Source organism: Anser brachyrhynchus, assembly GCF_964034855.1.
Source record: "Anser brachyrhynchus genome assembly, chromosome: 1".
Lineage (NCBI taxonomy): Eukaryota > Metazoa > Chordata > Aves > Anseriformes > Anatidae > Anser > Anser brachyrhynchus.
In genome coordinates, this window is record NC_137694.1 from 134,381,201 (window position 1) to 134,396,656 (window position 15,456).

The following is a 15,456-nucleotide window of genomic DNA, read 5'->3' on the forward strand; positions in this document are numbered from 1 at the left end:
ATCAGAATGAAAAATATTACGTATTTATGTGGAAAATATCAACAACTGTAGGTGACATTTAAAGCAGAGAATTTTGACCTTTTTCTCACTGTAACATACTGAAGCTTGTTAATACATGCACGAAATGTTTGCCAGTCATTTTGCACTGATTTATAAGGAAGCAGTTGCCCAATATCAAAACATTTCTTCCTCAAAAGGAAAAGGGAGGAGAGTGAAAACATTTTGCTTATAACCTCTGGTGATGTCCTGATAAGCCCTACAATGACTGAGACGCATCCATCCTGCAATAGTCATCCAGTAAAAACATCTCAATTTGATTCTAGCAGTGTATACACAGTAAATACAGATTTAAAACTTACATTCTCATTATTTCACATAATGGCTGCAAGTAGAGTTCTGCTCCTGTTTAAGCAAATGGCCCTTTTGCTATAAAGAATACCCGCTTCAGGTCTTTTCTTGCATTTCAATACCTGAAGTACCTGGTTAAGCAGATACTACCATTGCATATTGCTACTTTTCTGACAGCAGAGTAAAACAAACAAACAAATTATAAAACTTAAAATTACTGGAGTTATAAAAAACTGGGTAGTTCCTAAGAACATTTCCAGTGTCTAAATTACACCATTTTTCACTGTAAACATGAAATCACACAAGAACTAGATTTGTCCAAATGTGTCATGTTGTTTTCCTCCTGCTAGCCAGCCCTTACAGCTATGTAGCCCCTACCCTTACAATGCACACAAAACAGAACAAGCTCAGAGAAATAATGATCAAAACATGCATGTATATACATACGCATATGCTTCATATATTTTATAAAGACACATATATATGAAGTATCACCCCTTTGTAAATTCTTTTCCATCTGATTCGATTCAGAAAACATAACATTATTCACATTCCTACGTTGCTGGAGATCGTTCCTCTTCCTTGCATAGTAATTCACTTATGTACTGCCTGGTCAGTGTGGAGGCGAGATATTCACTCACTGTTGGAAAATCAGATCCCTTATGAAGCACCTGGTACTGAACTCAGAAACCTGTCTGTCAGCTCCTGTTTCTTAACAGCGTCTTTGTCAAAGATTTTAGTCTTGCTTTCTTAAAATATTACATTTGGGCACTTAGTCTACTGAAGCATCGAGAAATGGCTTTCAATCTGTTTCTGTATGGTGAAGGCTGTTCCTCTGCCTTCAAGAGCTTAGGCAGGAACAACTGCTAAGGCATTCAAGGTCAAAAAGAAACTTCTTATAGCATTTAATTAGAGTTGACTCATGCTGTGGTCCTGTACTTGACATGTACATGGTCCTTTATTTGACACTTATTAAATGTTGAAAGATTTTCTGTGAACTGTGATCTCATAAGTCCTTTTCAGTTTCTGAAATTATCTAATTTTTCTAGACACTGCAGAAACATTTTAGAGGGATACAAGTCAAACACTCTTAGAAAGTAAGTAAAAGCAATGACTGTGAACACCTCTAGCAGGTGGGAGTCTTAAGAATTAGATCATAAAGCACTAGTCTTTTGATGCAGACTTTTTATATGCGCTGTCTGATCCTGCAAGAAGCTGCAGACTACAGGCCAGATTACACACTTCCATCTTTAAATTTTGAAGGACTATGTTAGTTTAGAAATTGTGGAGATTTCTATAAGGAAGTCAGTTGTATAACCAGCTTATGTCATTAGACAAATACAGAGAGGGAGGCCTGCTTAAAGGACAAACTTTACATGTCAGAAGCTAAACTTTGGTAACTCATTTGCAATAGAATACAATAGCATTGTTAAAAATAAAAAAGCATAAACTTTATTTCGCAGATCAGCAGAGTCACGTAACGCTTTTAAAGCAGTCCTAAAGTTAAGAGCATACTTAGAATCGCATCAAGCCACAGTATGAAAATATTCAGCTAATGTCAGATGACTACACACCTGGGAGGTTATAACAAGAGTCGTTTGCTTCTAGCTTGAGAGCTAGTAATGGCTACTATGGACCACTGCTTTGTGTTCCTATAAAAACAATACTATATGCTATTAAATACTGAAATTCAGAAGAACTTGATGTAGCTCTTCCAAAAAAAGGGAGATGAAACAACCTGAATTCATTGGAAGCATTCAGTAATCTCAAAAGGGAAAAATACAGTCCAAAGATGAAAGGAGTTCCAAATGATCTTCATCAATTTTTAAAAAAACAACACACACAAAACAAAAACAAAAAACCCAAACCTTTCAGAAGTAACGCTGATTTACATTTTGCAACTGTGTGCTAAAAAAAAAATCAGAAAAATGCTGTAGCAAAATGAACCAGCAGCAAAAAGCTTAGGAGAAAAAAAAATTGCTTATCAAGCACTTTTTTGGTTTGATTTTAACCATTTGCTGTTACATTACTCCAACCCTTTTTCGTTCTAGATTCGATGTATTATAAAGACTTATGTTTCTCTTGAAAACAAACAGGAATGCTGCAATGGTATACTTTCAAAGTTCATTTAAAAAACAAATTATTCATTTTTTGCAAACCAGCCCTGAAGGGGAGAGAGGCCAGAAGTATCGTGGCATAGAGTTGGATAGTCTCTAACTCAAAGAATGCATCCATGAGTTCCAAAACTGGCTCTGAGCTTGGGTCCCTGTGAATCTAACACGAACACTGAAGGCTGGTCCCTGCGTTCAGCACAGTGATGCTGCCTCTGGTAGTAAAAAGGCAACTGTAGCACACAGACCTCAGCAGCACAAAGTAAGGGCCATCAGCAGTATAATCCAAACCAAAATTTTCAGAAGCATTATTATATATGCCCGTGAGGAAGACCTTAGGGTTGGGTGCTATTCATGTTCTAGAACGTATCACGGATTGGGTAGATTTGCTAGCTGCTTGAAGAGTGCTGGTTTTTAAAAGGAAGAAACTAAATGCCATTAGTGCAGCATCCCCCCCATCCCCACTCTCCCGCCCCAAAACAGTCACAAAATCCGTTCATTCACAATGAGTCTGGTTCCTTTTCAGCACAGGAGTGCCATATTCAAAAAAAGAGCACATCGAAACACATACTCTTCCCATAGTACAGCATCGTGCAGTGCCAATTCACACTACAGGAGTTAAATGCCCAAGTAAGAGATTATATTTTTTGTTTGTTTGCTTTAAATACAGAAGACATGTAAACCCTCTGCATAACACAAGTACTGAGGGAAAGCCTGTGAAAGAGACCATTTTACAAAGCCTCCTGTAATGCAGTGAAATGGCCAAATACTACATCTGAAATACTATGTCAAAATAGGCTTCGGCTTATAAAAAAAAGAGAAAGTTATTGCAGCTGGTGCCCAGTCATGTGATTTTCATGGATTCCACGATTATAAAGCAAGAATTGTGCTGCACAAACACTGCTAAAATGCTGGCGTAGGTGTATTATGCGCGTGCTTTTGTGACTAGGGCTCAGCAATGCTAGATGGAAATCATTTCACTTGTGCAGAGATGCTGTCTGCTCCAGGCTTATTGAGCTGCTTCCTCCCCCTCTCCCCCCTCCTTCCCTCCAGCCCAATTTCTCCTCCACACGCGTGCGCGCTCACACACACTCACTCTCAGCCTCATGTGCTACTCATTTGGAAATCACTATGGTAAGTACAAAGGGCTACAAAGAATTAGAAAAATAGCAGATGGTCTCTTCAGCTGGGCCATAAGCAATGCAAAATACCACTTCATAAAAAAACACGAGTACTATTTTTTACCAGCTTTTACGGTCATGCCTAGAGTACTTGTGTTTGCTACAGTTCAGGATTCTCTCTCCCCATGAGAAATTAACACCGCTCACAGAACTAAGGAAAGCCAGTAGAAACTATTTTCCCTATACATGTGTTTCTGGTTACAAAAAATGAGATAAAAAACTGGTGTATCTGCTCAATCCCAATTCAGCTGCCACACATCCCTTGGGCAGCCGCAGTACCAGCGATCGCTGCAATCACTGGTTACATTACAAGGGCTCCGGCAGGCTGCTAGGCACGAGGGCACCCCGCTGCACGGCAGGCATTCAAGGATTTTAGCCACATGGCGCATACAACAGCCATACATTTGTAGAGGGGCTGAAAAAAACGGTGTAGTTCAATTAAAGCCTGAACCAACAGAGAAGCGGAGTTGCTCTAACGGGAGGACAGCTTTTGATGGCTTCTGTTCATGTATCGCATTCTGTAAAGGCATGAGCACAGAAAAGTCCGATTTACAGTGCTACTGCATTCCAGCAGCATACAGCCTTTGCCAAATATAATACTGGAAGACTTTGGTAAACCTCAAGCATTTCCCCCCCCACCAAAAAACCTGTAACCGATAGATAAGAAAAAAAAACCTGTATTGTTTCAGGCACACTAGTAAGAATCATCTGGCTCTGAACAAACTATAAAATACTCAACACTCGACAATTTCTTCAAGCTCACCCTCGAGTCCCCTGAAATTTCAGTCCCGACATTAATTACATCATGCATGTAGGGGGGATGGGGAAAACAAAGGAAAAAGGTGTTGCAAAAACTCTGAAAGCATCACAGAAACATCTAACCTTGCAGCTGGGGTCAGGAAAAGATCAAATCAGAGGAGTTGTCATAAGAAATGCTTTTAAGCCAGAAATCAAGAACTGCTTACCTTAGAGCGTAGTTCTTTTCATCCAAGTTGTTAACTTTAGAGAAAGTACGCTCCCCATCTTCCTTTAAATCCTCTGCTTGCCTCCTTACTTCGACTGAGACTTCCTAAAAGTGGTTTAGAGCACAAGTAAGACACCACCAAGTCATCATGTTTCAGACTCCTGAAAAATCTATGATTATGGAACCTCTTATTTGTGGGTTTGCTCTGTTTGAATATACATGAAGTCAACAGCATAGCATGTCTTGAGCTTGTTTGGTTTTAAGTGGTATAGTATGCTATGTGACCTCTTGCACAGCGCTACAGACCTGGCTGTACTCAAGTTACTCGCCCAGTTTGCTTTGCAACTTCCATTTGGCGAAGACAAAAATACAGCAAAGAATTTACAGAAGACTTGCTTACATTTGAGAGCAGGCAAGTACGCACCGGCTTTCGAATCCCTGAGTGTGTACTTTAGTTTCTTAGTAAAACATTCAGCGCTGCTGTTCCAGAAATTTATTATCTCACTATCTTCAAACAACCACACCCAAAGCACAGCTTTGCATTACAAACACTGAACCTACAGGAAATTTAATTGCACATTAGTACTGAAATCATCCGAACCATATATGCGAAACAACATCTTTATTTACTTCAGTCTGTTGTAAGCATCTTCAATGCACTTATCACCATATTTTCCAGGTGCCTAAACAGGTGTCTGCATTTTGCCCCAGGAGGCCTATACTGAACTTAAAGGCACTGACTAATAAACCAGAAATGCATACATGGAATAGATTATATGGTGATTTTCTGCTGGGTAGGCAATTATTTAATAATTTAGTTAATTGAATTTTCAAAATAACTTCCAGGTGAGTATTTCCAGTGCTTACAACCTCTACCCTTGTAAATTACCTGCATAGTTAAGTCTGCCTGCAAAGTTCAAAAATAACTTGCAAAACCTGAAGAAAAAAACGTAGAGTCCACAGCTTTAGAGATCAACATATTTTGTCTCTTTCTAAGCCGTGCTCATCTTACTCCCACTATACACACATGTGCTGTGTGCATGTGCATGTATGTATGCAATGTTTTTAACAAGACAAAACAAGGAAAAAATATGCCTCCATTTTTTCTTGCAGAAGGTGAAGTTCAACCCAGGTTGAACACACTCCAACTCCTCATACATATCAGACGATCTTGTAGCAGCTTGAACAACATATTTTAAACAGAGAGCTTAAGAGACATGATTTCTCCATCTACTTCCCCTGCCACCTGCCAGCCGTTCCCCGGCCCTGCTCAGTTAAAAATTAACTTAATATTTACTTGCAAGTTACAAGAACAGATATTTGGCATCTCTCTGAGGAATACATTTATAGTTCTTCAATCAAGAGAACTGACAAAAAAATTAAACACTAAGCTGTTTCTTTTTTTTTTTTCTGTAGCCTGTAGTGTAGTTTTAACATTAACAGTTATTTTCTTTAATCTCTAAACTCTAGCAGGCTGAAGTTCTGTCCTATGTAGCTTTTGAATCAAGCAAGTTTCAAAGAAAAGATGAAATACATAGAAAATACTAAGACCATCAACGGAACTGGACAAAGTAGTTATTATTTCCCCTTGGAATATTTTTCCCTGAAGTTCCAGAGAACAGCTATAAGACTTAAACTGAGGAAGGCAGCAGGCAGTCACAATAATGAAGTACTCCAAGTGCAAATTGCTTTGACCTCATATCTATCTCTGCTGTAAAATAGAGGACAGTATCAAATCAACCATTTTTTTCCTTCCAGCTAGCTGCAATACAAAAGAAATTACTTTATCCAATTGCTCTTCGCTACCCTTAATTCCTGTGCAAAACAAACTCTGATCTTCCTTACTTTACTTCTGAGAGCTACCTGTAACATTTATTCCAGTAGTGACAAAAAGCTAACACTGCATGACATGTGTCACTAAACTAGATTTTTTTTACCAAAATTATCTTGCTCCCCTGTCCTCTGTCTCTCTCAAGGGCAGAGAAAAGGGTAATGTGAAAGAGTCTTGTACCTGTTTGTAGAAATCAGTCGAAGGGGATGATCTAGACCTCTCGTGGGTGTACTGGGGTTTCTCATGTTGTTCGTGGCTGGCATCAAGGATATTATCCGCTGAATGGTATCTCCCTGAACTCCTTGCCTCTATGGGCTTCCGCTGCTCTTTCCACGACGCCTGATACTCTGCAAAGGTTCCCAGGCGCTGCGGCTGTTCAGATTTCACAATCCTGTCAGCAGTCTTACTGGTGCTACCGTGGTGGACGTTACCTTTGGAAGCATGTGCAGGTTCAAGTCCAGCAGAGGCTGCCCGACCTCTTCTCTCATACCATGACTCGTCTCCCTCTTGTCCACCGTATGCTTTTCTGTCAGCTCTCTCAGGCTGTCCCTCAGGCAGACTGTGGGGAGTTGGTTTCTGTGCAGACTTTCTATATAAAGGCTTACTTGTTTCTTCAAAAAATTTCCACCTGTCCGCAAACGAGCCCAAGACTTCTTCGGATGCATTGGGATGGCAATGAGCATGGCACTCATCCTCTGACATCCCCACTTCATTCATCTTCTCCGGTTCAGAGTAAGACTTCAGTTTTTGCTCTGTTGTGAACCTCTTCCTGGCTCCGATGCGCGAAACGTGATGAGCGCCACTCCCTGTAGGGTTCGGTTTAGCTTGCGTAGCCTCAAGGAATCCAGACGCATCTTCAGAAACCAAAGCCAATAATGAAGAGTTGTAACTACCAGCTTTCCGTTCTGGTGACCTGGGGGGATATTCAGCAGGGCTGGGCTCCAAGTCCCGCCGTTTGAAGGAAGTTGCCCGCAGAACCCTGGCCTGTGCTTCCTTTAGGTGATCTTTGTAGGTGCTAGTAAAGCTGGTATCCGGGGAGGCATTTACATTTTCTGATGAATCTGGCTTCCAGTTCTCATTGCTCTCCTCTGTCTCACACGACCCTATTAAAGTAGCCGTGCTTCTGCTTTTCTGCAGCTTTGCTCTTCTCATTTGGATCTCATTTCTCAGGGTTGTTGCAAAACGATCGCTCCTTCGTGCCTGTTTAGACAAGTGAGTGTCAAATGGGGGCTGTCGCTCTGTTACAGCTTCTGGGCTGTTGTCAGATTGTTTTTTCCCTTCCTGAGCCAAAGAGTGCAACATCGGGGTCCTCTGAGGAGAAATCTTGCTACTCTCGTCTTTCCCCCACCTAAAATCTTTCTGAGCAGCTCTGTTCTCAGTGGTAAGGACACAGCCCTTTACATACTCCTGTTGACAGTACTTAGCTTCACTTTCATCGAAGCTGCTCTCAAAGCTTTTCTTTTGCCCAGACTTTTCAGCATGATTGGGTTTTTTAGCCTCTTCTACTATGGCAGATCTAACATCCCCCTCTCTGTCCACTGTGTAATGACTACTGTTCTCACATCCTTCCAGAGAAGATTCAACAGATTGTTGAGGTAGATAGTATTTTGGTTTTTGGACCATAGTGACAACTGCAGGGTTTTCATAAGGCCCAAGAGATGCATCAGCCCCCACTGCAGGTTTCCAGCTGTCATCCTTGAGCTGCAGTGGCTTTGAACTTCCCTGAGCAGGCTGTTTTGCTGTCACACAATAATAGCGACTCTGTCCAGTGTTGTCCACCTTCTGTTCAGCAGCACTGTTTGAAGAAGAGCACGTGTTGAGCAGCCTGGTGTGGTTTAGACTGTATCCATGAAAATGATCAGTAGGTAACTCCTGAATGCCGCTATAGGAAAGAAAAGGTTGCTGCTCTTTAGGCGCAGCTAACATTCTTGCATTGTGAAAAAAAGTGCTTTCATCACTGTACTGGTGCTGGTGGTGGTAACTGTAAGTGGGCTGTGCAAACCGAACATCAGTACTGGACAAGGACGACTGCAGCTTGCTCGCAGTTCCCGTGCTACTGTTGTACCTTTCAGCAGCTGCAGAAAAAGTATGTTCCGAACTGAGATCAGATTTATAATTCGAGCCGCTGACCCTCCTGTCACACGCTCTGGAAGGCCGCCGTTGCTGCTCCACAGTTTCTGAGTTCCAGTCATTCCTGGGCTGAGATCGGTTCAGGGCTGTAAAGTGCTGCGTGCTGGCACCCTCTGAGTACACAGGGCCCTGGGCTTTCTCATGGCCTTTGGTAGCAGCAAAGCTGTCACTACGAAGAGGTGGAGGTGGTGGGGGAGGAGAGGAAGACTTCCTCTTATCAGGAACAAACCAGACGGGTCCAAAACTAGACCTTCCAGAGCCAGCGAGCTTGACATCAGGGTGTTCCTCTATTCTAGGACTTTTGTTATTCTCGTACTGGACGGGGGCTGGCAAATATCCAGGTTTGTCCTCTATTCCACTGTTATCGTTCAAGAACTGTCCAGACTTGTTTCCTTGTTTAGCAGTCTCCCAGTGACCTACTTTGTACAGCATGTTCTCTGTTGAGGAAGTGTCTGCAGTGGACAGAGTGTGGTCAGGGGTGCTAGAACTTGTGGAGAAGGACCCGTAGGCTGAATCCCGCTTACTTTGGCTCCCTAGATGATCAATGCTACTGTTAGACCTTGCAGAAGAAAGTCTCCCGTACTGGGCTACTTGTGGAGTTTGGTCCCAGCTGTCCATACTTCCCAAAGAACTGAACTGGTCAGAAGCACGATGTAGATTTGACTGATCCCAGGAGTTTGACAGGTCATGAGAAGAACAACTGTGGTAGGAAACAAACAGAAAAACAATAAATACAGCTGTCAAAAAATCCCACGATATAATTACAAAAATCTGGACACCGATTTTATTAACATTGTGACACAACAGTCACTCAGGACAATCTACAAACATTAGAAATTTGGACACAAAGTCATGGCTTAGTCCTTCTATTTTGCCACTGATTCAAAGCTTGAAACCTGAAAAACTATCTGGCATTTCCCTCCTACCTTTACCACTAAGTAATACACATTTATCTCCTTGAAGGTTCTCCTTTCCCTGAGCAAACTGTTGATTTTGCTGACTTTTAAACCAATTTGATCCCCATTAGATCCCTTTTTCTCTGGACAAACACCAACTTTGCAGCTTATTTTCCAGGCACCCTGATTCCTCCAGCTACTAAACTTGTGTACTTCACTGTTCACATTTTGGAAATTTACTTCTTCACCCCATAAACTTAATCCTTTGTCTTGCTTATCCAAATCTGCCCCTTCACGTAATATTTTAATTTCAAAATGAAGGCTCACTATAGACATTAGCCTCAAATTCCACCATTTGAGTTCTGAGCCTCCACGTGTACCTTACTAATATGCTCTTAAACCACTCTCAGTATGACGCTAGTACAAAAATGTCATTCAATTCCGTCCAGTTCCACAACATTGACAGAAAAACTCCCAGAGGAGATGCTAGAGTAATTTAATTTCTACATGGCTGATACTAAACTTATAACCTTTCTTCAGAAATCCTTATCATCACCTCTCTGTCACTCCCTCCTGTACAGAAAATTCATCTTTGACACTGCACTTTCTCTGGCTCGTTTGCCTAGACACTATTTCAAAATCTTGCTGCTTCTGTTGTCTTCCTACACACAATCAGCTTTGTTTTGTTTCTTTCTTCTCAAGCTCTTTCCTTTTGTATCTTTCACAGCACCCACCTCCTGCCAATCCAACACACTGATGCCGAGACAATAGTCTTCTCAACTATTCCCACTTCTTCCTGTCTGAACTTCACTGCCAGCCCCTCCTGCTTTTATGTACCAAATTCAATTCCTGTCCTTGCATGCAAAGCCCCTTGGTAGAAATCCAGAATTGTTCCACTTCCCTGTAGCTATAATTATATGAAGCATCTATCAAATCTTGTGCAGTAAAGTAACCTGTGAAAGCTCCTAATGAAATTAGATTAGTCCACATAAAAATATACAAAGAGTGACACAGATTTTTTTTTTTCTGTCAAAAATACTGCAAAAAGACAACTAAACAGTTCTTTGGAATTTAGTTTTAAGATAGGAATTGCAGGGTTTTTTTTATATTACTATAGCCTTTGATTTTTTTTAAAATAAAATATGGTCAAAAATAACTTAGGGGAAGTAAGGGAAAGTATACTTTGCATTTACTTTCTAAAAGCATTTTTTTGACAAGATAAACTAGCAGTGGCCTCATCTGATATGTTTTTTAGTTCTTTCACTTTCAGCATTTCAAAACGTTTCACTGAATACTTAAAAAGTCTTAACTTTCTTCCTAAGCAGATACTACGGGTCACATAAAAAGTGTCTTAGTCATTAGGATCTCTGTTTTTAGTGAAGAATGTAAGTGATGTTCCTATGAATTGCTGTTTTTTTTTTGTTTTGTTTTGTTTTATTTTAATTTACCCCCCTCTTCAGGACTAAGATGATGCTTGGCATTGATTAAGGATGATACTTGCACAAGAGAGCCTCTATTTACAACCTACAGATCTGATATGAAATGTGAAGCAGAGATCATCAGCATGAGTTCACAGCTCTGCCAGAAAACCCTTCATGGAAATCTAACAGATGCAAGAAAAACTTCATAGGAAAGGCAGCAAAGTTTCTGGTGGTGTGTTATTGCAAAGCGTGGCCTCCCACGGTCCTTACCTGTGGGGCAATACTCCCACACAGTCTGGCATAGGATAGAGTCCAAAAGCCATTTCTATTGACAGTCTGGCATCCCAGGCTATCCTTCTCTCAATGGCATTTTTTCAGAGCAGGTTCATAAATGGACGGGTACTGTTGGTTTAAGACTGACAGGTAAATTCCTGGAATGATCTGCAAGTACCTTTATTTGGTCATGTTGGCCAAGGGGCACACCCCAAACCCAGGGCATGAGTTTCTGCTCCTGGGCCCTCCCAGAAATGACATCATCTCAGCAAATCAGGCAGCATTCAGACCAGACTAACTTCCCTCAAAAATTCAGTTTAAGCAGCCTTCTCAAAGCTTACTTGCCTCACATTCACACCTGTAAGGCTGTAACAAAGTAACAGAGGTTACTGTTTTCAACTACACATCTGGGTAAAACAAAGAAAAATACTAGCATATCCTAGTGGAAGACAACGCAGGGCCTACACTTATAGCAACTCAAGATGGTTCATATCCACACCTTCCAGGAAAGTGCCAGCAGCCATAGCCTAGTGTGGGCTAGGAAAAAAAGTCTTCATCCACTTCGGTAAGCTGTGACTTCTGTGAAGATGACAGAAGACGACTCACAACGGGAAATTAAGGCATCAAACCCTTAGAAGGTCTGACTTGCTAGCTCTGCTATTCAGAAATGTTCTTGGCACCCACACCTAGCCCAGTGATCCCTAGGTAGTTTACAGTTTTTGCACAAAAGTCATACAATAAAAACACAGAAAGAATGGCAGATGTGGAGTTCAGGGCCCCAGAACTACTCTCACTCCTACCTACAGAAGTCTCTTCTGCTCTTTCTTCCCGTAGCTTCACACACCTTCTCAAAGGTCTGAATTCAGTGGGCAGGCCAAGAAAAATACAACCAAACCAACCAACCAACCAAAAAAAACCAACAGACCCATGCCTTAATCTAGCATCTACCTAGGTAGTAAAGACAATTTTCAGAAGGTTGACTTGAGCAGCTGTCCCTTCCCCACTCTGAAATCCAGGTATATCCTGCTTGGAAGAGAGCATCTCTCCTCCTGGCTGAACTCCACATTTTACATGTGATTTGATTCTCACACTCACAGAGAGAACTGAGGCATGCACATTCAGAGGAGATTTTAGGCTGTGAGTACCAGTTCCAGATGCTTAGCTCAAGGATGGTCCTGAAATTCCAGAAGAGGCACAAGAGGCACAAGGAAGAGATCCTCAGGCTAGAAATATCCCCTTCTCGAGCTATTTGTATTATCTCCTTATGTACTGCTCCTTTCAGCTACTGACTAGCCTGAATCCCATTCAGCTTGGTGCTGAAACATGCTGGTTTTGTGGATTGTGCCTTGAAAGTGGGGAATCCCTGAGGCTACTCACTTTTTTTTTTTTTTTTTAGACTAGCAAACCCAAAGAAAGCTACTTTGCAACTGGGATCCTCAAAATACCCAAATCCTTTGGCTGGCACTCTGGGAGTGCTGGATTTCCAGGAGCCACAATCTGAATTCAGCTTGGTCATGGAAACCGTCTTGGGCAACAGACAGCAGGAGCGACAAATCTCCCAGGTAAATCACCTTTTGGCAGCCAAGCTTTCAAGTGGGCAGCACAGGTGGTTGAGGGGTTCAGGAGTAGTAATGTCCTTGGAACGCTGGTGTTAGACTGCGCTGAAACCACTGCACCTTCTAGTACCACCTGAGAAAGTAGTTTGCCCTTTCTGTTATCATTAACGTCTGTCAGCAGTTGCTGCTATTTATGATACACTAGAGGAGGGGATTGCTCCAGTCCCCTCCTCCCGTTCCTTTATACTGAAACTCACCTGCTAGAAGTTCATTGCAAAGTGCACTTGAATCAAATTAAAGATAAATAAATAAATATTTTAAATATCACCAGCTCCTATCAAATCACACTCTCAGAAATGTGTCTTGTAATATCTTAACTTTCACAACGTTCAAGGACAACCATCAGGAAGAGCAGGAAGCATGTAACAATTTACATTTCAATCAAAAGACTTAGTTGACAAAGTAAAAATACTCTCAAATTAGCATTGCAACCAAGAATTCTAAGTCTGTAAGGAATTTGTGAATTTTGTTTCTTGTACAAGAACTCTTACTGTCTTTAATCTATAAATCTAGTTCAGCCTATTTACAGAAAATTTAAGTACAAACTCTACTAGTCAATGTAAGACAGGAACAACTATAATCAAGGATTTAAGAAAAATAATGTGCTAAAAGTTCTGCTAATGAAGTATTATGAAAAGCATTTTGAAAACCATTTCTTTCTAAATGCTAATTTTCCCATTTTATGCAGGGGCAGATAGCAAGTTATTTTAAAAACAGTAAGAAACTTCAAAAGAAATCAAACAATGTAAAAAAGGTTGTACAAATGGTATAAAATAAAATCTTACAGTATGAATGTTCTTCTGTTGCTTTAAAGAGCACGGTAAGTTAACATCAAGAAGCAAAGACGAAGAATATACAGTTAGGAAGCAGAGAAAGCACAAGGTTACTTTCCAAACGGAGAAGGTGTATAAGAATGATTTTATATAATGCCTAGAATAACTATGGCCCAATATGAATTGTTTGGAGAAGAATAAATAAATAAATAAATAAATAAAACAAATGGACTAAAATCCTTGTGAAAATGCTGAAGGATGTCACCTAAAAGCAGGAACCAAACAAAAACCTGGAACCAGATGCAAACAGGCATTATTTAAAATTTCACAACTAAAACTACACGAGTGCCAGCCTTTCTTCCACAGTACTGAATGAGACCTAACAAATATTAAAGTGCTTTAAACAAACACTGAAAATCATTGGTCTTATTACCTCTTTACACAAGCAAGAACAGAGGCGTAGGGAAGATCAGATTACAAAAAGATAGTTTAATTTATAAGACCAGTACCAGCTTCAAGTCCAACAGGAAAATACTCTGCACCCTCCCTTTAGGAAAGGCTTTCCAGTAGTCTGTAACAATATTTTTCTATTTCTTCTCCCTCTGCTATTTCATTTTAAGAAGGTTAATTTTGATGGTTTGTTTTCACTTAGCAAGGTTTAAGATTTTACCAGTGGACACCGAAAGGAAATGCAGAGAAAGAAACGCAACTTTCTGACTGCCTTTAAAACCAGTTTCTTACCTTTCAGTCACACGCACTTATCACATACTGTTTCTGAAATCCACTCCTCCATGTGTAAAGCTTCCAATGCTCCTCCTTCAAGCATTGAAAGGACAGGCAATAATAAAGAATACAAAAATACAATGCTTCTGCATTTGGGATTTAAGAAGCACTCTACAGGACCACATTAATATTGTCTTTCCGTTGGAGCTTAACGTACGTAACTTCAGCAGAGACTCACCTTGCATGATACCGTGAGTGCCAGGAAGTGCAGGCATTGGATGAAGGAAGGTGTGACGTGGCTGTCTCAGGTTGACTTTCTGTAAACTTGGTCGCATGCCAGGAGTGAGGCCTGCAGGCTAGGTCATTTCTTCTGAAAAGAGAGGGGAAGAGGGTACTAGGTTAATGCAAACAGTTCAGCAAGGTGAGAGGCAGCAAAAAAATCTGTCAGGGCAGGCGTCATACAGATAGCACAGAGACACAGTAACTTCAAATGACAGCAGACTAGGTGATACTCCACATGCATGCCAGTTTTGAAAAGCTACCAGCATTCCTTAAAAACACTTGAGAGACTGACTCTTTATGGTTTGGCAGCACAGGTAAGCAGCGAGCTTTGTTCCTCTGCTTTTGTTTTAAAGAATATACCTCAAAAATGGTTCAGCAATTTATCTAAAACCCAAAATATCTACCAGGATATCACCTCCAAATATATATGCTCATGTAACTGAAGAGGTCCTTTCTAAAAAGTACAACAACAACCTCTCAAAGTGTATCTTACAAACCTTTTTGCAAAACTGTTACAAACCCCTCTGTCCCATTCCCCCTGCTTAGGAACTAATAACAAAAGCTTTTGCTTCCTCCTCCAAGAATTTTGTAACGCCTCTCAGCACTCATGAAAGAAGTGCATTATTCTTCCCCAGTGTTAGATAAACCTTCTGGATGGGATTCATCTATTTCTGTTTCAGCAAACACATGCCTAGCATGGGTCTTTTGTCTAGACTCTCTCAATAGCCCTGGGAATGAAGCAGGAACCTCCTGAAGGTAATCCATCCTGCCCTTCTCTTTGGCTCATCCAGGGAAAAGAGGAAGTTAAAATTTAGATCAGATTTAAAATTTAGATCAGGTGAGACAAATCGCATTCTTGAAGTCACAGAGTAAACCAAAGGCTTGTAGGACATCAGCTCTTGAAGTT

General features: G+C 40.9%; 1 protein-coding gene across 6 annotated transcripts in view; it reads right to left on the minus strand.

Moving 5' to 3' along the window:
- SHROOM2 (shroom family member 2) overlaps positions 1-15,456 on the minus strand; it is a 127,575-nt gene that overhangs the window by 33,372 nt on the left and 78,747 nt on the right. For 4 of the 6 annotated variants that reach the window (XM_080583634.1, XM_080583633.1, XM_080583628.1 and 1 more), the window contains 3 exons: positions 14,506-14,637; positions 6,616-9,265; positions 4,606-4,709 (listed from right to left, as the gene is read on the minus strand). In XM_080583634.1, the coding sequence (XP_080439760.1) occupies positions 4,606-4,709; positions 6,616-9,265; positions 14,506-14,637 (2,886 nt within the window). Of the gene's footprint in view, positions 1-4,605; positions 4,710-6,615; positions 9,266-14,285; positions 14,478-14,505; positions 14,638-15,456 lie in introns of those variants that run through there. The other 2 variants (XM_080583629.1, XM_080583631.1) reach the window with 2 other exon arrangements.